Below are 21,798 nucleotides of genomic sequence, written 5' to 3'. Positions count from 1 at the left end.
ACACAGGACTGATGGTAGCGCTCACCTTGTCTTCTCCGGACAAGCTTTTTTCCGGAAGCCCCAAACAATCGGAAAAGGGATTCATCAGAGAAAATGACTTTACCCCAGTCCTCAGCAGTCCAATCCCTGTACCTTTTGCAGAATATCAGTCTGTCCCTGTTGTTTTTCCTGCTGAGAAGTGGCTTCTTTGCTGCCCTTCTTGAAACCAGGCCATCCTCCAAAAGTCTTTGCCTCACTGTGCGTGCAGATGCACTCACACCGGCCTGCTGCCATTCCTGAGCAAGCTCTGTACTGTTGGTGCCCTGATCCCGCAGCTGAATCAACTTTAGGAGACGGTCCTGGCGCTTGCTGGACTTTCTTGGGCGCCCTGAAGCCTTCTTCACAACATTTGAACCACTCTCCTTGAAGTTCTTGATGATCCAATAAATGGTTGATTTAGGTGCAATCTTACTGGCAGCAATAGCCCTTTTTGTGCAAAGCAATGGTGACAGCACATGTTTCCTTGCAGGTAACCATGGTTGACGTCGGAAGAACAATGATTCCAAGCACCACCCTCCTTTTGAAGCTTCCAGTCTGTTATTCGAACTCAATCAGCATGACCGAGTGATCTCCAGCCTTGTCCTCGTCAACACTGACACCTGTGTTAACTAGAGAATCACTGACATGATGTCAGCTGGTCATTTTGTGGCAGGGCTGAGATGCAGTGGAAATGTTTTTGGGGGATTCAGTTAATTTGCATGGCAAAGAGGGACTTTACAATTAGTTGCAATTCATCTGATCACTCTTCATAACATTCTGGAGTATATGCAAATTGCCATCATACAAACTGCGGAAGCAGACTTTGGGAAAATTAATATTTGTGTTATTCTCAACTTTTGGCCACGACTGTAGTAACCCAACAAATGTTAAACACATTTAAATATATTTTAGATTCGTCAAAGTAGCCACCCTTTGCCTTGATGACAGCTTTGTATACTCTTGCATTCTCTCAACCAGCTTCACGAGGAATGCTTTTCCAACAGTCTGGAATGAGTTCCCACATATTCTGAGCACTTGTTGGCTGCTTTTCCTTCACTCTGCGGTCCAACTCCTCCCAAACCATCTCAATTGGGCTGAGGTCAGGTGATTGTGGAGGCACGGTCATCTGATGCAGCACATCATCACTCCCCTTCTTGGTCAAATAGCCCTTACACAGCCTGGAGGTGTTTTGTGTCATTGTCCTGTTGAAAAACAAATGATCATCCATTCTGGTTTGGGACTGTGTATCTCTGCAGAATGCTGTGGTAGCCATGCTGGTAAAGTGTGCCTTGAATTCGAAATAAATCAGTGTCACCAGCAAAGCACCCCCACACTATCACACCTCCTCCTCCATGCTTCACGGTGGGAGCCACACATGCGGAGATCATCCGTTCACCTACTCCGCGTCTCAAAGAGACCGCAATCTCAAATTTTGACTCCAGGCGACAGGACAGATATTCACCGGTCTAAAGTCCATTGCTTGTGTTTCGAGGCCCAAGCAAGTCTCTTCTTCTTATTGGTGTCCTTTAGTAGTGATTTCTTTGCAGCAATTTGACCATGAAGGCCTGATTCACGCAGTCTCCTCTGAACAGCTGATGTTGAGATGCATCTGTTACTTGAACTCTATTGAAGCATTTATTTGGGCTGCAATTTCAGGTGCAGTTAACTCTAATGTACTTATCCTCTGCAGTAGAGGTGCGGTCCTGATGAGAGCCAATTCCATCATAGCGCTTGATGGTTTTTGAAGTTTTCTGGATGGACTGACCTTCATGTCTTAAAGTAATGATGGACTGTCATTTCTCTTTGCTGTTTTGAGCTGTTCTTGCCATAATACAGACTTGGTCTTTAACCAAATAGGGCAATCTTCAAAATACCAACCCTACATTGTCGCAACACAACTGATTGTCTCAAACGCATTAAGGAAAGAAATTCCACAAATTGACTTTTAACAAGGCACGCCTGTTAATTGAAATGCATGGTTGAGAGAATGTCAAGCATGTGCAAAGTTGTCATCAAGGCTTTGAAGAATATAAAATATAAAATCTATTTTGATTTTGTTTACTACATGATTCCATATGTGTTATTTCATAGTTTTGATATCTTCACTACAATTCTACAATGTAGAAAATTGTAAAAAAAAAAAAAGCCTGGAATGAGGTCTGTCCAAATGTTTGACTGGAACTGTACATCCTGTTTGCAACAAGGCACTAAAGTAATACTTCAAAAAATGTGTCAAAGCAATGAACACTTTGTATTAAGGACAAAAATTTGTTTGGGGCACATCAACACAACACATTACTGAGTACCACTCTCCATATTTTCAAGCACAGTGGAAACTGCATCATGTTACAGGTATGCTTGTAATAGTCAATGACTGGGGAGTTTTTCAGGATAAAAAATAAATGGAATGAAGCAACATCCTAGAGTAAAACCTGGTTCAGTGTGGTTTCCACCAGACACGGAGATTAATTCACTTTTCAGCAGGACAACAGCATTGGTTTCTCTTATGACTGTCTCGCCTGGTTCAACAACTACTTCTCAGAGTTCAAGGTGTCTAATCGGAGGTTCTGTTGTCCGCACCTCTGGCAGTTTATGGGGGTGCCACAGGGTTCAATTCTCGAGCCGACTCTTTTCTCCGTATACATCAATGATATCGCTCATGCTGCGGGTGATTCTTTGATCCACCTCTACGCAGACGACACCATTCTGCATACATCTGGCCCTTCTTTGGACACTGTTAACAAACCTCCAAACGAGCTTCAACACTCCTTCCGTGGCCTCCAACTGCTCTTAAATGCAAGAAAAACTAAATGCATGCTCTTCAACCGATCGCTGCCCGCACCCACCAACCCGACCAGCATCACTACTCTGGACGGTTCTGACTTAGAACATGTGGACAACTTTAAATACCTATGTGTCTGGTTAGACTGTAAACTCACCTTCCAGACTCACATTAAGCATCTCCATTCCAAAATTAAATCTAGAATCGGCTTCCTATTTCGCAAACAAAGCCTCCTTCACTCATGCTGCCAAACATACCCACGTAAAACTGACTATCCTACCGATCCTGGTCTTCGGCGATGTCATTTACAAGATAGCCTCCAACACTCTACTCAGCAAACTGGATGCAGTCTATCACGGTGCCATCCGTTTTGTCAGCAAAGCCTCATATACTACCCACCACTGCGACTTGTATGCTCTCGTTGGCTGGTCCTCGCTACATATTTGTCGCCAAACCCACTGGATCCAGGTCATCTATAAGTCCTTGCTAGGTAAAGCTCCGCCTTATCTCAGCTCATTGGTCACCATAGCAACACCCACCCGTAGCATGCGCTACAGCAGGTATATTTCACTGGTCATCCCCAAAGCCAACACCTCCTTTGACCGCCTTTCCTTCCAGTTCACTGCTGCCATGAATTGCAAAAATCACTGAAGTTTGAGACTTATAGCTCCTTCACTAACTTAAGGCATCAGCTGTCAGCGCAGCTTACCAATCGATGCAGCTGTACACAGCCCATAAATAGCCCATCCAAACAACTACCTACCTCATCCCCACAAAGCCCCACAAAGCCCGCAAAGCTCTTAAAGACTTACCCAGAAAGACTCACAGCTGTAATCCCTGCCAAAGGTGATTCAAACATGTATTGATTCAGGGGTGGAATACTTATGTAAATAGGTATTTTTGTAAAGATTTGCAAAAATGTCTAAAAATTTTTAGTGTCATTATGGGAACATAGGTCAGAAAAAAAATCACTGCAAAATTTGGAAAAAGTCAAGGGGTATGAGTACTTTCTGAAGGCAAGAACTAAAAATTACCACATACACTGATTGATTGTTCACAGCAAAATTATCAAAACTATTGCTGATGGTGAACCTGATCAAAATAAAATCTATTGTAAGCCCTGTTTAGCAGGTATATAGCCACACAAGAGTGGTCTCCAGTAGCTTGCTTTTATTTTGGTAAAACACAACTTTTCAACAGAGCATTTGATAAAAACAACCTAGCAAATTACATTGGTAGTCACTCAACTAATAAAGCCTAATATTGCAGAAGCCATTTTACAAACATTTGAATGGTGACGCGCAGATGTGTCAGATCAGGAATAGGCTTACCTCTCCTTGGTCAGGCGCGAAGCTGTGCACAATTTGTCTAGCCTACTGGTATTACTTGGGGTTGTTCGGCATGCAAAATGTTTGTAGATCAATGACTCAACACAGTTACATGCAGTTCAACACTGAAGGAAAGGACGCATAAGTTGTCACAAAAGACGAGATATAATACATTCTTTCTACATTCTGAAAATACAAGTCCAAACAAACTGTGAAAGCTATTTATAACTTTTGAATAGATTTTCTGACGGATGCATGCTAGATTTGGATTGGTTTGGTTCCGAAAACCGACATTTAATTGGGATGGATGCGTGAATGTTACATCCCTTTTATATAGTGAAAATAATTTAGATATCAGGAGATGATACATTTATTTTTTTCAATTTGTGATATCCAAATTGGTAGTTACAGTCTTGTCCCATCGCTGCAACTCCCGTACGGACCCGGGACAGGGGAAGGTCGAGAGCCATGCGTCCTCCTAAACCCGACCCTGTCAAGCCGCACTGTTCTTGACTAACTGCCAACTTACCCTGGAAGCCAGCCGCACTAATGTGTCAGAGGAAACACCATACAGCTGGCGACCAAAGTCAGCGTGCATGCGCCCGGACGCCACAAGGAGTCACAAGAGTGAGATTAGACAAGGACATCCCAGCCGGCCAAACCCTCTCCTAACCCGGACGACACTGGGCCAATTGTGCGCTGCCCATGCGTCTCCCGGTAGCTCCAGGAAGTGACACAGCCCGGGATCAAACCCGGATCTGTAGTGACGCTTCTAGTACTGCGATGCAGTGCCTTAGACTGCTGTGCCACTGGGGAGAGATATCAGGAGATTAAAGCCATGCTAATAGTAATGGACCCAGGAGGGATTGAATAAAACTGAAATCTACTTTCAAAGGAATAAGGAGTTTGCTAATGCCTTGGCAATTAAAGTGGGCCTGAATGGCAGCTGTAGAATTTCATACCCGGTGGTATCGGGTCACAGTGATCTGAGAAGTGCTGCTGCACTCTTTCTATGCGCACGTACACACAGGAGTAGGATCCTTCTCATGACTGTTTCAAATACTCCCATGGGGGAGGAGAAAATGTACTTTCTCACTTGTGCACCGGTGGCTGTGTTTCTTCAATATTATGTATTACCTATGATGTGCTTGTGGACTAACCAATTCATATGTTGAGTTGGATTCATGAGTTGGATTTAGTTTGAGTTTAAAATTCGTGTCAAGATTACATGCCATGTGAAAGGGTTGATGATGGGGTTTTCCTCTTGCCTGGCTACCCAGACTCCTTGCTCTAGCCAAACATTACCCCACACCCACTAACATTAGTTTCTCCTCTGCAATGAGTCTGGATCTGAGTACCTCCCCAATCCTACACCGAATGCGAACACAGTCTGATTGGTCCAGAAATCGATTGGTTGTAGTGTCTAGTATAAACACACTGTGAGAAGCTCTTGCATGTGATTTATGTAGGGCCACTTCTACACCATAGTCATGATCATCATCATCACTATTACCTGAACTGGGCCTCGGTGCCCGTGACCTCATCGAGGTGCTGCTGTAGCATGATGAGCTCGGTAGCATAGTGCTCCTCAGTCGCTTTGGCCTGCTGCTGGTAGTAGGCCCTGAGGCGCTCCACTTCCATTCTGTGGCATTCCTCCAGCTGGGCCCGCTGCTGATGGACGTCAGCCATCAGCTTCTGGATATCCTCAGCAGTGTGGGAGGAGGGCGAGGCCGCGGTCGGCTCCCTCAGATCTGGGTAGAGAGCGATGGTGTTAGCATTAGCATGACTATGTAGATGGTGGTAGACAGTGCCCATCTTTCCCATTCATTTTGGGATTGAGGCTCGCAGACTTTCCAAATGCACAACAGATTGTGTAGAAGATGGACACCACATAACCCAGCACCATTTTGGTTTAGACATACAGTATATATCTAAATTTACCCTTGAGATTGTGTGTAGAGATGCTGGAGCTTTCGATGTGCCTGCGCAGGCTGGCGATCTTCTCCTCACTGCTGCGCTTCAGCTCATCGTACATCAGCTGCATCACCTCAATCTAAGAATGACAATAAGAGTTTGACAGCAGTGTTTGTTGGCGTTATCATTAAAGCCAATTAGCTTTCATTCGTCATATCATTATTAACTAGCAGAGTTAAACATGTAAAAGCTGAGTGCTAGTGTCCTAGCAATTACTGTAGCCAAAAAATTATTGTTGCTTTTCATCCCCGTCATAATACTGTGATTACATGTCAAACAATAACGAGGTTGGTGTCGTGACATCTAAACATATCCAATGAAATAATGACTTATGTTTTTTCCCCCACCAATTAAAAAACTCTTGGCCTAAACCCCTTAAAGCAGGTGTGTCAAACTCATTCCATGGAGGGCCTAGTGTCAGATGGTTTTGGGATTTTACTTTTCAATTAAGACCTCAAAAACCATGTGAGGGGAGTTGTTTACTAATTAGTGACCTTAATTCATCAATCAAGTACAAGGGAGGAGCAAAAACATGCAGACACCCGGCCCTCCGTGGAATGAGTTTGACACAAAGAGCTAACTAAATAAACAGTTTTACACACACAGTATGTAGCAGTCCATCCTACCTTATTGCCATCTGCCTTCAGTAAGGACTGGAGCTGTAGGAGACGACCGTGCTCCTGTTCAATCCTCTGCTTCACCTGCTGAAGGTCTCTATACATTTCTATAGAAACCAGACAGAAAAAATGTCCATTACAAATATATCCTCATGCAGTCTCAGTTTGTGAAGTATCTTCACTACTATAAGGGATCCCATTTATCATTGATGTAGCTGGATTTGATGTGCGTACGCAAATGTAAACTGGAGGAAAACACAAAACACAACATGTACTAATTTGTCATTTTATCATGCAGCAGTCAAGATCGGCGTGTGACTTATTTAGACGTTTTCATTAGTCAGCCACTCATTTCATAGGCTGCGTGTTCTTTATGTAGTATTGCTGTCATTTGGTAGACATCACAACCAATAAAGCACCTTTCGCCTCCTGTAAAACAGCACTGGGATCCCTGGTTTCTTCCTTCTCAAACCAATGAATCTTCCAGTCCTCGACATCAGTGGGGTGGAGATACTCCAAGAACTCCTCTCCGAAAAGTTTAGCAAAGGACTGTATAAAGATAACAGCAAAATAGCTCTCAAACAAAACACTCATTCGAGTAGTAAGAATCAATGTCTGAACCTGAAATAATTCTGTCTAATAACGTTCTCATATCAAAAGTAATTGACAGTGCAAAGGAACAATCAATACTTGTTTTTTTGTGTGTGTGTGTGTGTGTGTGTGTGTGTTGTTGTGTGTGTGTGTGTGTGTGTTGAATGTTAACTACCAGGATGAGTTGCTTGCACTCTTCAGACACAACTTGCACCACATTCTGGTACTTAGAGCTTCTGAGATCATCTGTGAAGTCCGAGAAAAACAACAAAAGCATACATTATTATTGGCTTATATTGAGCACACATGGTACACAAACATTCAATTACTAAAATAGGATGAATGCAAAAGAGACTGAATAACTTCCGTGTGAGTCTGTTTTCTATCTACAGTTTGTAGCATGGATGACATCACGAATGATAGATCAAAATAAACCAATTCAACATGGCCCGTCTAACCCCACATGCCCAGATACACATACATAATAAAATATACATGTGCGGAGTGCACACACATTGAAACATATACACACACACACACACACACACACCTCTAACCACCACAAGGTTTCCTACCACACAAACACACTTGCCATATCCCTACCTCAACCCCACCACCAGACAACAACCCATCCATACATCGACCTGCACTCAAAACCACACACATACCTTTGTATGTTTTTTTCAAGAAACCCAGCTCCTGCTCAAGTGTGCTGACACGGGCATCTGTCTGCTCCCGGAGCAGCTCAAGCTGTGCAGCGTGCATCTGAGACAGGCTGATCCGCTGGGCCTCCAGCTGCAGCCTGCACTCCACCTGCACAAAGAGAGAGAGAAAAGAAAGCATAGAATTACATAAACCAAAATGGACATAATCCCTCAGTCCACCTATGGTTGCACAATAGAGATTGTTTCAGGAGTAAGACAAACAAATTCCAAAGAATAGAATGTGCTCGTTGCAACTTACACATGATGAATTTAAGGTATTCTTAGCAATATGACATCATACACATATCAACAAGATGATTGTCAACCACTATTGGCCCCTCCAAATGTACTTGCCAGTTGTTGTTTATCTGTAAGCAGGAAGTCGGCCTGCTGTATGATGCCATATTTTTGAGTGTACATTTAAACATACATTCCAAAAGGTGCAACCCCAAATATGTTGGCCAGTCCACCCACCACAGGACATTGTTTTGAATGGAAATGGGGAATGCCTGTTGCCCTAATTTTATAAAAGAAACAGGGTGGAGCACCTTGGCTTTAGCACAACAAACGAGGGGCCAGCTGTTATCTATTCTACAGGCAAAATAATGGGGATACGGCAGGGCTTTCCTCTCATCCTTGGATGGATGTGGAAACGCAGATGTGTTGCAGCTACACTCGTGAAATCATTATTTTTTTCTTTGATGACAGTTCTATTTGCTGCGTGCAATGCATTTTTGTGTGGAATGGTAATAACACTTACTTTCATAACGCTTTGTTTGATTGCAATTTATCCAGCCCACTCAAGCACTATACATATTACAGTAGGACATGTAGCAAATTGATGTCAAGCACATGCTTAGTAGCCTAATGCACGTAGCTACGTAGAATGTGACACTGCAAATACTGCAAGGATGAATAACTGCATACTGAAACTTCCTAAACAGATTCATAGTTCTTACTTTGGTTATTTCACACTAATTATTAGCAGTGTGGGCAGTATAACACTTGATGACACAACAACCAAGCATTACTCATAATAATACAAATGGGTGACAAAAGGAAGGTTTGCCTTTCATCACGGCCTTACTACTGGGTGCCCATAGTTCTGTATGAAGTTGTTCCACTGGTTGATTGACCTTCCAAACCCACTGTACTAAGACAGCAACTCAGGCCGGAGCGAAAAGCACAGGCAGATTTGAGCTCAGGTGACATTTACATGCTCTGTGGTTTCGCTGTCCCTGTCCTCCTCTTGCTTCGCTACAGAGTCCACCGAACACTCCATCCCATCTACGCTCTTCCCCTGAAAAGAGGAGAAAAAAGTTGCCATTGTAACAGAAGAGATTAAAAGTTAATAAAAAACACAATGTTGACGGGGTCTTGCGACAACAGTACAGTAAGTACGTATGGCATAAAACACAATGAAACACTTACTGAGAAGCCACACTGTAAAGACTAAGACCGCTTCGGAAGCATTTCATATTAATTTGCAATTTATTCATAGCAATGAATGCTTATGTACTTCACTTGCACATATTATTGATACGAAGAACAAGATGCAATAGCAATATTTTCTTGTTTTTTTTTATAAACATTTTATAAATGCATGTATTTTTATAAACTATGCTACCAGTGAGGATTTCCTACGCTGGACAAGTTGTCACAGATATGAATAAGTAATTGATGATAATATGCACATTTTTAAAAATGTCATTACATTAAGGGCGAAACATACCATAGCTTAGCTATATTCAATAAAATGTATGAGTTGATTTAAAATTCATGTTTAACCCTTTCTCATGGTTGGTGTCTTGACTGATTTGTCCAAAATAGTGTGACATAAAACATTTTTCTGTCGATGCATTTATGGCAGTTTAAATTGTCGTTTTATCATATCTTAAGCATATATGATATATATTATTATATCATATATTAAGCAGGTAGCCTAGTGGTTAGAGTGTTGAACTAGTAACCGAAAGGTTGCAAGATCAAATCCCCGAGCTGACAAGGTAAAAATCTGTCGTTCTGCCACTGAACAAAGCAGTTAACCCACTGTTCCTAGGCTGTCATTGAAAATAAGGATTTGTTCTTAACTGACTTGCCTAGTTAAGTAAAAGGTCAAATAAAAATATGTAATCAGTTCAATTAGACATTGAACTTGAACCCTGTACATACCCGGGTCTAGCTGTTGGAAAGTTTTTTGTAAAGAGATGTCAGAAATGCAGTGTGACTACATAACATTCCATGTCTCCTTATGTTATGGGGTGAAAACAGTTTTCATGGGCAAACAAATCCCCCAAAAACCATGTAATTGCAAAATCGAATGCTTCTAAACAAAAGTCATCTTACCTTTATACTTTAAACCTAAATCAATACTGTCATTAACGTGGTTCTTCAATATTTATGCATAATACTTGTTGGATGTGCATTTGGTGTCAAGTTGTAATTACACCATGATATTTTCACACATCATCATCTGATTCAAGAAGGAATTTTCTGAATGACAGTCAAGTGACAAAAAGCTGTTGTGATAAGCTGTTGCATGTGCCAGGTGTTGGGAAACAAAGTTGTTTGCGAAGAAAGTCCTTAAAATGTTGGTGTCTTCACGCCGGTGAAGACAGTTGTGCTTGGATGTAAAATCCCTAGCGAATTGATGTTGATCATCTGTTGTGGTCTGCTTACTTTACAGCAGATTTAACAGAAGAAGCATCAAGTTAATGAGTTCATGTTTTTGTGCCTCAAATTAGACACAGTCTACTGTGAGCAATTATGTATTGAACAACACCAAACACTATTCCAATTCATTATTCTAGATATAAAGACAACACATGACATATTCTGAAGAAACTCATTAGGCTATGATCTGGGAATGAAATAACATGACAAAATACATTTTGGTTTAATGTTACACCTGCATTTATAAACAATACAAATGGGGCTTGAAATAGCCCATTTGAACACTATTTTTTTACCTCAGCAATCCAAGTACTGGAATAGGCCTACCTTGAAAATCATACATTTCCTCAATTTGGTACTTGAAAAGTACTTGTAATTATTGTAGCCAATTTATAAGATCTTCTGATCCCTTATAATTATCAGTGATTTTCTTTGAGCCGTTTCTGTAAGCGATGTTTCCCACCGCTTCAATTGATGGGTGTTGCGCTACTCTGTTGAGGTAAAACCATGTGTGGTTATTATGGAGAACAACAACATCTAATGCTGGCTTCAACTTGGCTTTCCATGAAAACTGTTCCCTTACAAAATGAACCTGGTTATTGGTTGCTTTCTCAGTATGAAAACAACGATGGTAAGATTAACGCTGCCACTACTCATGGCTTTATTAAAGTATGTGTGACTGCGCTGGTCACATTGGCATCCATGAATACACACCACTGCTGTTGCCTAAGGGAAGCCAGGCTTCCCCAAAAATGATTTTTTTAAATAAATAATCATCTTTCGTCCCGCTGTGGTTCATAAACTTCCTTAAATTCGCAAGAGGGGAGAAAGCATCCGAGCAAGCGAAACATTTGGCCCCCCTTGACGAAAATAAATGAAATTATAGCCAATCAGCATTCAGCAAAACTGAGTGAGCGCAACTGTGAATGATCCTGGCGCACCAAAGAAAAGTGTTACGTTTGGATTTGGCCTCAGACCAATCACATCACCCCAAAAGCAAAATGTAATTTAGAGAAAAAAAACTTGAATATGAACTAACGTTTTATAGAGCAAACAACGCAATGCATGCATCTAATTTATTTAGTAAGACAAGTCCGTATTATTCTCACATATTTTAGAACGTAATAACATTCATTGGAATATCAATGCATTATTCTTAATTATATAAATTATACAAATGTATAACATTGACATCCCCTGAAAAACACAATTAAGTGCTTGAAAAAGTCCCTGAAAGTATTTGAATTTGACTTGCCAATGTCTGTATGAACCCTGCTTGAAGGACATACAGTCCTAGGCCTAATTTATAGAAAGACTCATGTAAGCTATTAAGGGGTCCTTCCCAGTAAGTGAAAGTGAACATACTGTGGTGCACTGATGCGAGATGAGGGCAAAATTCTATGCATCCTTGACATTGCTCTACTGATGTGAAGCCTTGGACATATACATCTATTTTGATTTGTTTAACACTTTTTGGTTACCACATGATTCAATATGTGTTATTTCATAGTTTTGTTGTCTTCACTATTACTCTACAATGTTAAAAAAGTAAAAATAAAGAAAAACCCTTGAATGAGTAGGTGTGTCAAAACTTTTGACTGGTACTGGCAATGACACAAAATGGCTTCTCAACTTTGAGCACTTACTCCCTGCAGAACAGAAAGAAACTATAATGTATACGTTTCTCTACATAAAAGCAAAGACGTTCCTTAGCTAGAAAAGGATATTCATGAGAGATAACAAAATACGTCCTTTCATGGCTCGTTTTAGCTTTGAAGATAAGAGCCTAGTCAATGAAGGCTGATTATAATTCTTATATAACTGCTTGAGTAAAGCTAAATGGTGATTTCAACTTAATAATTTAAATGCTCTGTGTGTTCATGCAACAGCCTCTCCTACAGTCTTCAGAATCTCTGTGCATTGATCCAATTGATATCTCCCATTCAGCCTCTCCTGCTTTAAAATGAGTGGTATGCGTGGCCTGACAATCAAAGACAAAATATTGAATATTTTTACCTAAGGATGTACTTCTGTTATTCACTGCCTAGGAGAGCCAGCCTCTGTCGGGCACTTTGTAATCAAGCCCATCAGTCATTACAGATTGGATGATTTTTCTTTCTTTTTTTTTAACTGTTCAGTGCTAAACAGGCAAACCTCACCTCAGCCAGGTTTTTAAATAAGCCTTCGATTCAGTCTGTGTAGTGTATGAACACAAATTCCATTCACCTGCATCGAGTAATGATCAACAGTTGTAAGATTTAACAAGGGAGTAATGATACATCGTTACATAGTACTGGTTATGATCATGATCAATTGTTTGCTGGTTATTTCAACAATAGTCAATTAGTGCATTAACATAAGACCAAAATGAAAATACTCTATTAAACATTTTAACAGCTCAATCAGAAAGATAATTTCAGACTTATGAAAATGCAGGGATTGAGAGAGAGTGAAAGAGGAAAAAATAAAAGGCATGGCAATTATCGTTTCCATAGCGGGGGCTATTCCAGCTAAGAGACTGCAGCAGCAGCTGTGTGTGAATGCCTACCTGCTTCCCAACGCAGTCTCTCTCGCCGTCACCGTGGTACCCGTCTGTGGCGTCATCTTTCCCGGTCCTCTGCTGCGAGATCGACGGAACCTGGCTCTCCATCCGAGCCCGTGCCTCCCACTCTGCTGCAGCAGTAGCACCTCCAGCTTTGTTTCTCTCCGCCACCTCCTCCTTCTCCCTCTTCTCTTTTGTCTGGGCAGAGCTCTGGCGCTTCTTCTTTCCTCGTCGCTGCTGTGTCTTGCGCCTGTGTGACCCAGAGGCTGAAGGCTCCAAAGCGGAGCTACACTCAACAGGTCCCTCTCCAACAGTTGAGACCTGAGATGGGGCTGCAGATAGAGTTAGCGTTTGGCTCTGGTGCCAAGCCTCCGGGGTGTGTCGGAGGCGGTCTCGCTCTATTTCGGCGGCCTGTAAGGAGGAGGGGAGAATCACTACCTCCCCTTGGAGAGATTCGATTTGGAGGTGATGATCCTCGATGGAGCAAGCTGGGGCTGCAGACTGAACAGGCTGCCCTCTCTGTTGGAGCTTCGCTTGGCTCTGAGCAGCTCTCCCTCCCTCCTCTCTCTGCAGTTCTATCTCTCCCTTTCTCTCCTTCAGAGTCTCCCGCTCTCTTTCGAGCTCTTCCTCCAGGTTTTCATTTTGGGCGATTACCTCCTTGTTTTCTCTCCTGACCTGACTTAGCTCTCCTTCCAGCTCATCCAATTCACCTTCTGTAACAGTCAGCTGCTCGGTAACTTTAGACAGCCTCATAGCCAGTTCCTCCTTCTCTGCCAGAGCTACCTTCAGCTTCTCCGTCAGCTCAGTAGTGTATTTTTCTATCGACGCACCGCAGTTGTCTTTGGACTTGTCCTCCATTTTGTTAGTTTCCTTGTTCTCCCTCAGCTCCTGAATCTGCGACTGGAGGCTAGCGAGTTTAGACTCATACACGAGTGTCTCCTTGAGAATCCTCTCCTCCAACTGCGCCTTTACCTCAACAAGGCACATATACTCCTCCTTGAGCTCCTGATAGTTCACCTCAAAGTTCTTTTCTGCAAAAGAGAATGTATTCCTCTGCTTTTCAATCTCCTCTTGCAACTCCACTACTTGTCTCTGCTTTTGTTCATTTTCTATCATGAAGGATTGGATTTTTTCCATTTTGGACTCCACTTCCTCTTTCATGGCGTTGTTGGTTTCCATCAAAATCCTCTTTTCAGATTCCTGCTTCCTCCATTTATTGTCCCAGCTCTTTTCTTGCTCTTTGGACTGGTTTTCTAGCAGCTCATTCTTTTTCAGCAGCATTTGGATTTCCCTCTCCATTCTGACCCTTTCTTCTCCACCCTTTCTCAATTCCTCAACTTGAAGATCCTTGAGTTGCACCACCAGCTCTTCGGCTTTCGAGCTGTGCAGCGCCATCTTCAAGTCATCTTTCAGTGCAAAGATTTGGTGCAACAGCTCATCCCGCTCGTCCTTGTACGCGTTTCGCAACTCCTCCAGAGCTCGGCCGTGCCGGATGGACGCCTCGTTAAGGAGATTCTCGGTGTTGAGCTGGCTCTCCCTACGGAGGTCCTCCCGAAGGAGAATGAGCTCCTCCTCGTGGCTGAAGAGGAGCTGTGTCCTCAGCCTCTCCAGTTCTGCCTCCTGTGACTCAGCCATGCGGTCCAGCACTGCGTCCTTCTCCCGCTCCATCATCTCCAGTTTGATCTTGTAGTTGGTTGTCTCCGACTCATGCTTGGCCTCGATCTCTACTGCCGACTCCGCAGCGGTGGCTAGCTGGTCCTTCAGGTCATCGATGGTTTCCTGGAGGCGCTGCAGCTCGCCCTGAAGACTCTCATGGACAGCGATGTTCTGGGAGGCCTGCTCCACCTTGGACCGGGCTGAGCGGAGGTCATGGAGGTGGTCAACCACCTGACCCTGGAGGTTGAGCTTCTCCTGTGCCACTTGGGACAGCTCCTGTCTGGTCTTCTCACGGAGCACCTGGGCCTCTTGGAGCCTCTGCTGAAGCACTACGATCTTGCCCTTGAGCTCGATCACCACCTCGGGACTAGGACTGGTCACGGATTGCTGGGATTTCAGAAGCTCTAGCTCCTTGCGATGCTGCGCCGTGACCTGCTCCAGAGCAGCAGAGTGCTGCAAGCAAAGCTCCTGCTTCATCTGGACTATCTGCTCACCGTACATCTCGTCTAGCTCCGTCCTGAGATGATCCAGCCTGCGGGCTGAGTCCTCCTCCATCCTCTGGAGGGTGTCACACTCTGACAGGCTGCCCTGGTGGCATCGCTTCTGGAGGTCTTCCACGGTACCCATCAGCTGCTGGATCTCGCTGGAGGACATCCGCTCCTTCTGCCTGGAGGCTGAGAGTTCGCCCCTGCAGGACTCCAGGTCAACCCTACAGCTCTCAAGCTCACCCTTACTGCTCTCCAGCTCAATCCTACAGCTATACAACTCACCCTTACTGCCCTCCAGCTCAACCCTACAGCTATTCAACTGATTAGTAGTGCTCTCTAAGTCCCTCTTACAGTTATCCAAGTTACCCTTACAGCTCTCCAGCTCTTTGGCCTTTGCGGTAATTTGCTGGTTGAGGTCGTTTAAGCATTTCTCAGAGGCCGTCAACTCATCCTTTAACTGGTGGAGGGAGGAGTCATGTTCTGACATGACTCTCTCTTGCTCAGCGATCAGCAGTTCTTTCTCGTTCAACTTTTGTGCAAAAGTCTCCTCAGTCATTCTTCCCACCTGTGCAAGCTCCACCTTGAGCATGGTCAGTGTACGCTCATGTTCTGTTATTATTGCAGTTTGCTCTGAAATCAGCAGGTCTTTTTCATTTACCCTTTGGGCAAGTGACTCCTCAGCCCCTCTGCCCACATGTGTGAGATCTTTTCTAAGTTGCATTAGGGAACGCTCATACTCTGCCATAATTCTCTCCTGTTTAGCAATCAGCAGGTCTTTCTCATTTAACCTTTGTGCAAATGAGTCTTCTGTTCTTCTTTCCACCTATGAGAAAGTATTAAAGCCTCATATTTAAACAGCTGAAATAATTCTACAAACAGCCTTTAAACTAAATTGTGTTTTTGTATGGTAATAATAATAGGAAATCTAAATCAGATTTTAAAACACACCTGGTAATCAACCACCTTTAAAACAGATCCATTAAATAGATCAATAGAAGCAGATGTTTTCACATGAATGACAGGCACTGACTAACACCAACTAGGCAGCCGCCTCACCATCTCAGCCTCCTTGAGCCGGTGCTGGAGCTGGCTGATCTGCAGCAGCTGCTCCTCGCTCATCTCATGGTGCCCTCTGACCTGGCCGTCCATCTCCTCCAGCTGCTGCTGGTATTGGACAAGCTGCTGCTTGGCCTGCAGGAGGTCCTGCGCTGTGCTGCTGTGGCTGGTGTTCCTCAGCGTCTCACCTGCCTGCAGCTGTCAATCAAACCAGAGGGCGTTCATGTTCCCGTGGAAATGACAGAAAACAACATCACCACCACATATGTTGTATAATTATTAGGACGGTAATAAAATATATGAAAATGTTGATAGAGCAGGGAAAAGATTCAGAGACAATAAGATGACATAGGAAAGATACCTGTACCAGTCCTATTATATCGTATGTCTAACCTAGGGTTGGAAAATTCCTGTAACTTTCCCAAAATTCACAGGTTTTCCAGAAATTCCAGATGGTGGATACCCAGATTTCCTGCTTTTTCACACCCGTTTATGGGAATCTTCCAACCAGGTTCTCTGGAAAACCTGGGAATTATGGGAAAGTTACAACTCTTTTCTTGTATTTTTTATTCTAGTCTAACCCTACGCTTGTCATGAGTTTCTACCTCACCTGCCTAATGTATTTTTCTTACTATATTATAGACTAGGGTGGGATAATATGTTATAGGGTAGTGTTATAGCCTATGCAAGAATGTCTTACCTGCTGGAACTGAATGTGCAGTTTCTGGCTCTGCTCAGTCATCTCCAGGAACTCCCTCATGACCTCATCCTTCTCTTTGCGAGACTGCTGCAGATTGGCTGTGAGTTGTGTGATGATGCCGTCACGCTGCTTCAAGGCAGCCTCGAAGTCCTGCAGCTGGAGGATCAAAAAGAGTACATTGTGTATACCTTGCATAATCAACGTCAGTGATTCACAAGTCACACTTTACTATGAGAAAGAAAATCGTACACTGGCTTGACTTTGACAAAGACAAAGTGTGGTTTCAACAATGGAAGTAGCTAGTTTGGGATATTTGAGGGTAAAGGAGTATGGGTGGTAATACGATCATAGATCAATGTTTTTAAACCAAACAAGAAAAGTGATGTATTCCATTGAAAAGGGAAATACCAACAATAGTTTATATGCACGTTACATGTGTGATATATTTCACTTGATATTTACAGAGTTCTCTCATATATTTGAGTAGTATTCTGAATATCAGAACATAAGAGAGCTCTCATATTGCTAATAACTTCGCTACCCTAACCATTTCTAAGCTGCATCCTCAACCAAAGGTCAGCCCAGCAGCGTGGGCTAAGCAAGGCCAACCCCTTATGCAATCTGCTTGATGAATTAGACTCAAACATTTTTAATGTTATATGAACTTTGGCAGTTAACAGGGGAAGCAGGTTATTTACTTTTTTCTTTAACTACCAATTTGAATTCCTTCATACATACATACACAGAGCGCACATACAGTGCCTTGCGAAAGTATTCGGCCCCTTGAACTTTGCGACATTTTGCCACATTTCAGGCTTCAAACATAAAGATATAAAACTATTTTTTTGTGAAGAATCAACAACAAGTGGGACACAATCATGAAGTGGAACGACATTTATTGGATATTTCAAACTTTTTTTAACAAATCAAAAACTGAAAAATTGGGCGTGCAAAATTATTCAGCCCCCTTAAGTGAATTCTTTGTAAACTTCTTCACAACAGTATCTCGGACCTGCCTGGTGTGTTCCTTGTTCTTCATGATGCTCTCTGCGCTTTTAACGGACCTCTGAGACTATCACAGTGCAGGTGCATTTATACGGAGACTTGATTACACACAGGTGGATTGTATTTATCATCATTAGTCATTTAGGTCAACATTGGATCATTCAGAGATCCTCACTGAACTTCTGGAGAGAGTTTGCTGCACTGAAAGTAAAGGGGCTGAATAATTTTGCACGCCCAATTTTTCAGTTTTTGATTTGTTAAAAAAGTTTGAAATATCCAATAAATGTCGTTCCACTTCATGATTGTGTCCCACTTGTTGTTGATTCTTCACAAAAAAATACAGTTTTATATCTTTATGTTTGAAGCCTGAAATGTGGCAAAAGGTTGCAAAGTTCAAGGGGGCCGAATATTTTCGCAAGGCACTGTAGCACATTACCTGTTGCACGCCCTCTGTGCCGAAGGCCGCTCTAAATTCCTCCAGCTGTCGGCTCAGCTCCTCCACCACCAGAGTCTTGGCAGCCAGCTCTTCCTCCATGACCTGTACCCTTCCGCCCCTCGCCTCCTGCTGCACAGGGTCCACTTCCTCCTGTCATGTGGGGGGGGGGTGACAATGGCTAGATGAGAAATAATCTAACATTCAAAATAGCCACAGAACAGAGGGGGGAAATGGTACCTGTAGCTTGCTTAGCAAAAATTAGCATCCAAGACTGCCACAGAACTGAGGGCGAAATGGTAGCTAGCTTAGAAAATAGCTCATCTCAAAAACCACCACTGAAGCAATTAGTTAGCATCCAAGTCCGTCACAGAACTGAGGGGAATTATATACATTTACAAGTCAACATCAAAACTGCCAAAGAACTGGCAGCCATTAAAGAGCACAGTGCTGGCAATGGTTCCCTCTTTCGCATTAGCTCTGTATTTCACTACTGTTACCTTATCTGTCACACTTCCCTTTTTCTTTCTACCTAGTTCTATCTTCTTTTCGTTCTCAGAATGGTTTTAACTTCTTAACTCTCAAACAAAATCACACACAGTCAATCACTTAATTTGCTGTTTTTCTCAGCCTCTAACCCCTCTTTCTCACCATCCCTCGCTCTTCCTACCTGGAAATGGCAAGATTACGTGTGATTTAGCAAATGAGCAGCTCTTGTATAATTGTCCAACGCCCCCTTCTCTAGCCACTTCACCACTCCATCCTCAATCCCTCTTTTTCTACTTCTCTTCCTCCCCGTTTTCCTCTTTCTCTTCTGACTTCCAGAGTAATTTGCACCTCTGAAATGTCAATTTCCCCACTCCCTATCCCTGCTGTTAAACTGGGGAGTGGAAGTTGAAGGATGACAGCAGCAGCCCGCCGACAATGCTGCTGTTGCTGCTCTGCAGTCCTTCGCCTTCAAATTAAAACCACTTCACAAGCTGAGGATCCCAGAAGCAGAGAATAAAAGGGACTTGGTTAGTGAGTTAGTCTGAGGAAAATCTCAGGGTTAGGAGGTCAGAATGCAGTGCGGAGACAGAGAAAACATGTTACATTAAAAAAAAAGAGTGCAGTCAGTGCAGAGGTGAGTTGGCTTGTTAACGAAAAACAGTGGCTCGTTGTCTAGTCAATTGTTGTACTGTACCCAGATAAACTCCTTGGAAGTCTCCATTGGGATCTCGGTCATCTCAAGGCAGCCATTCACCTGTTAATTCACAATACTGTTTGGTAAAGCAGGAGGATTTCTTGGTTCAGCTTCCCATTGTTCACTCATGTACAAAGCACAGAGTGAAGGATGTAATTAAATGTGGTATTTTGGTTCCGTCGTACATGTCAGACTTAATGTAATGACTGCCGCCTTCTTCAAACCATTAAACTCGGTGTTAGAGGCAGAGCTTTTAATGGCGGCCATGTAGAAGAGGGGGAGGTGAGAGGTGCGGCATGACTACTTTGACTTGTCAAGTTCAGATAAATGACAGAAGGAGACTTGGAGAGCTGAGAGTGCCTGGCAACAAGCTAGCCGAGTCACGTGGTCTGTTCCAAGAGGAAACCTGGGAAAAGGCAGGATCTAAGCCCCGAACCGTAACACTAATCCTCAATAGCAGAAGCCCTCAGTAACAGATCTATGGTCAGCTTACCCTTTGTCAAATCTGAACCAAATGCTTAAGGTGAGGAAACAAATAAGACATTTTGCAATTTGGGTGAACTATCCCTACAAGTACAGTATATTAACACCAATAAAAAGAGTGTTCTCTGTTTGTTGTAAACTATGACAAAAGTAACTCACCTCGGAGGAGTAGTCTTCGGCTGTGGTGGACACTTCACTATCTGGCTGCCATAGGAAACAACAGGAGGATTCATCAGACCCTGCATGGGGAGGGACTCACCATAATAGGCCCACCGTGTGTCACCAGAACAAGTGGCCCACACAAACACAGCCCCACCAGCGGAGCAGAGTGGATTGCATTACAATACAACAAGAAGAAGGAAAAACAAAGCTTGAAAGTGCATTAAAACTGAAGGACCATAACTACACGAGTCAGCAGTTTTAGCTAAAACAAGCCCATCCTAGGTCAACATTGTGTGTACAGTTAGTATTCTGCTTGACAGTCCCATTACTTCAAGAGCGAAAGTACAGTGGGAGGGGGACATTCTGGGGGAGCAGTTCATGATATGACAAGCCTATTGTTCTCTCATTTCCATTCTGTCTTTGTGTGGCAATTTCTGGTCAGTTTCTGGAGAAGAATAAGTCAATAATGGCGATGTCAAATGCTGTCTGCCCCTTTGACCTAGATCCAATGGGGTATTTTGGAAGCATGCTGTGCCACATTCAATTACGGGGCGCAACCTACTTTTTACTCAATTGAATAATGGCAGATCATTAGAGCCTATTCTATAAAAGGGGCTAATTTCACTTTAACAAGATAAAAAGTTAGAACACTATATGGGGCAAGACGAGGAGAAATTAAATGAGAGGTTTTATTGTCCGAGTTAAATGGCACATTAGGCCAATAGTTCCTTTTCATTGAGGATCGAGAATGGCTTTTGTATCGGCAATAGTCTAGCCTATATTGCTTGGATTGCTTGTTGAATTCTGGTGATTCTAGGGAAGGTAGAATAGGAAACGGCATTGGATGTAGCTTAGTAGCAACACTAGATGTCATTTTTTTTGCAAGCATGAAACGTGAACAATTTGACACTTCTCTTTAAGAAATCACATGTCCAAGATCCTGTGGGGGATTGGAATAACATTTATCTAGGTTAGGCCTATCACTTGACAATTATGAAACGTGAATATGAATTTCAAAGATAGTCAAGCAGCTTATCATGGATTTGACTGTATCAGGACGTGAAAACATCAGATAATCAGACTCTATTATACCACTTGTGTCAGATGGGAAATGCGGTTCATCTGTTTAAGATATGCGCAGGTGAGAGACAATACAACAGGTTAGTGCTCACACAGATCTCTGTGAAGCCATCTATCTATACAAGTGCTCTGGAGGGGAACACTTTGAAGCTGGCGTTTCCACAGCAACCCCTCACTGCAAGGGAAGTTGCATGGCTACTAGGAACGTCTGTGTTAATTCAATGGTGCGCCCTGGGCCAATTACACCCTTTGTCTTGGGTATGAAAACAAATTGTGAGAAGACAGACAAAAAAATGTAAAAGTATCAACTAAATGTTTGAACC

At 43.0% G+C, this 21,798-nt stretch overlaps 1 protein-coding gene across 21 annotated transcripts in view; it reads right to left on the bottom strand.

Annotated features, from left to right (window-relative positions):
* Positions 1–21,798, bottom strand: part of akap9 (A kinase (PRKA) anchor protein 9) — a 141,025-nt gene that overhangs the window by 91,266 nt on the left and 27,961 nt on the right. For 19 of the 21 annotated variants that reach the window (XM_021572164.3, XM_021572171.3, XM_021572172.3 and 16 more), the window contains exons 3-15: positions 20,393–20,437; positions 19,751–19,810; positions 18,571–18,720; positions 17,130–17,285; positions 16,430–16,627; positions 13,236–16,196; positions 9,231–9,314; positions 7,979–8,123; positions 7,486–7,556; positions 7,139–7,268; positions 6,729–6,826; positions 6,070–6,181; positions 5,642–5,879 (exon numbers count right to left, since the gene is read on the bottom strand). In XM_021572164.3, the coding sequence (XP_021427839.3) occupies positions 5,642–5,879; positions 6,070–6,181; positions 6,729–6,826; positions 7,139–7,268; positions 7,486–7,556; positions 7,979–8,123; positions 9,231–9,314; positions 13,236–16,196; positions 16,430–16,627; positions 17,130–17,285; positions 18,571–18,720; positions 19,751–19,810; positions 20,393–20,437 (4,448 nt within the window). The remainder of the gene's footprint in view (positions 1–5,641; positions 5,880–6,069; positions 6,182–6,728; positions 6,827–7,138; positions 7,269–7,485; positions 7,557–7,978; positions 8,124–9,230; positions 9,315–13,235; positions 16,197–16,429; positions 16,628–17,129; positions 17,286–18,570; positions 18,721–19,750; positions 19,811–20,392; positions 20,438–21,798) is intronic. The other 2 variants (XM_021572169.3, XM_090208746.1) reach the window with 1 other exon arrangement.

This window comes from Oncorhynchus mykiss, chromosome 18 (assembly GCF_057628025.1).
Source record: "Oncorhynchus mykiss isolate SJ-2025 chromosome 18, ASM5762802v1, whole genome shotgun sequence".
In the NCBI taxonomy this organism is placed as follows: domain Eukaryota; kingdom Metazoa; phylum Chordata; class Actinopteri; order Salmoniformes; family Salmonidae; genus Oncorhynchus; species Oncorhynchus mykiss.
Note: the sequence above shows the minus strand (reverse complement) of the source record. Positions and strands in the feature narration are given on the sequence as shown.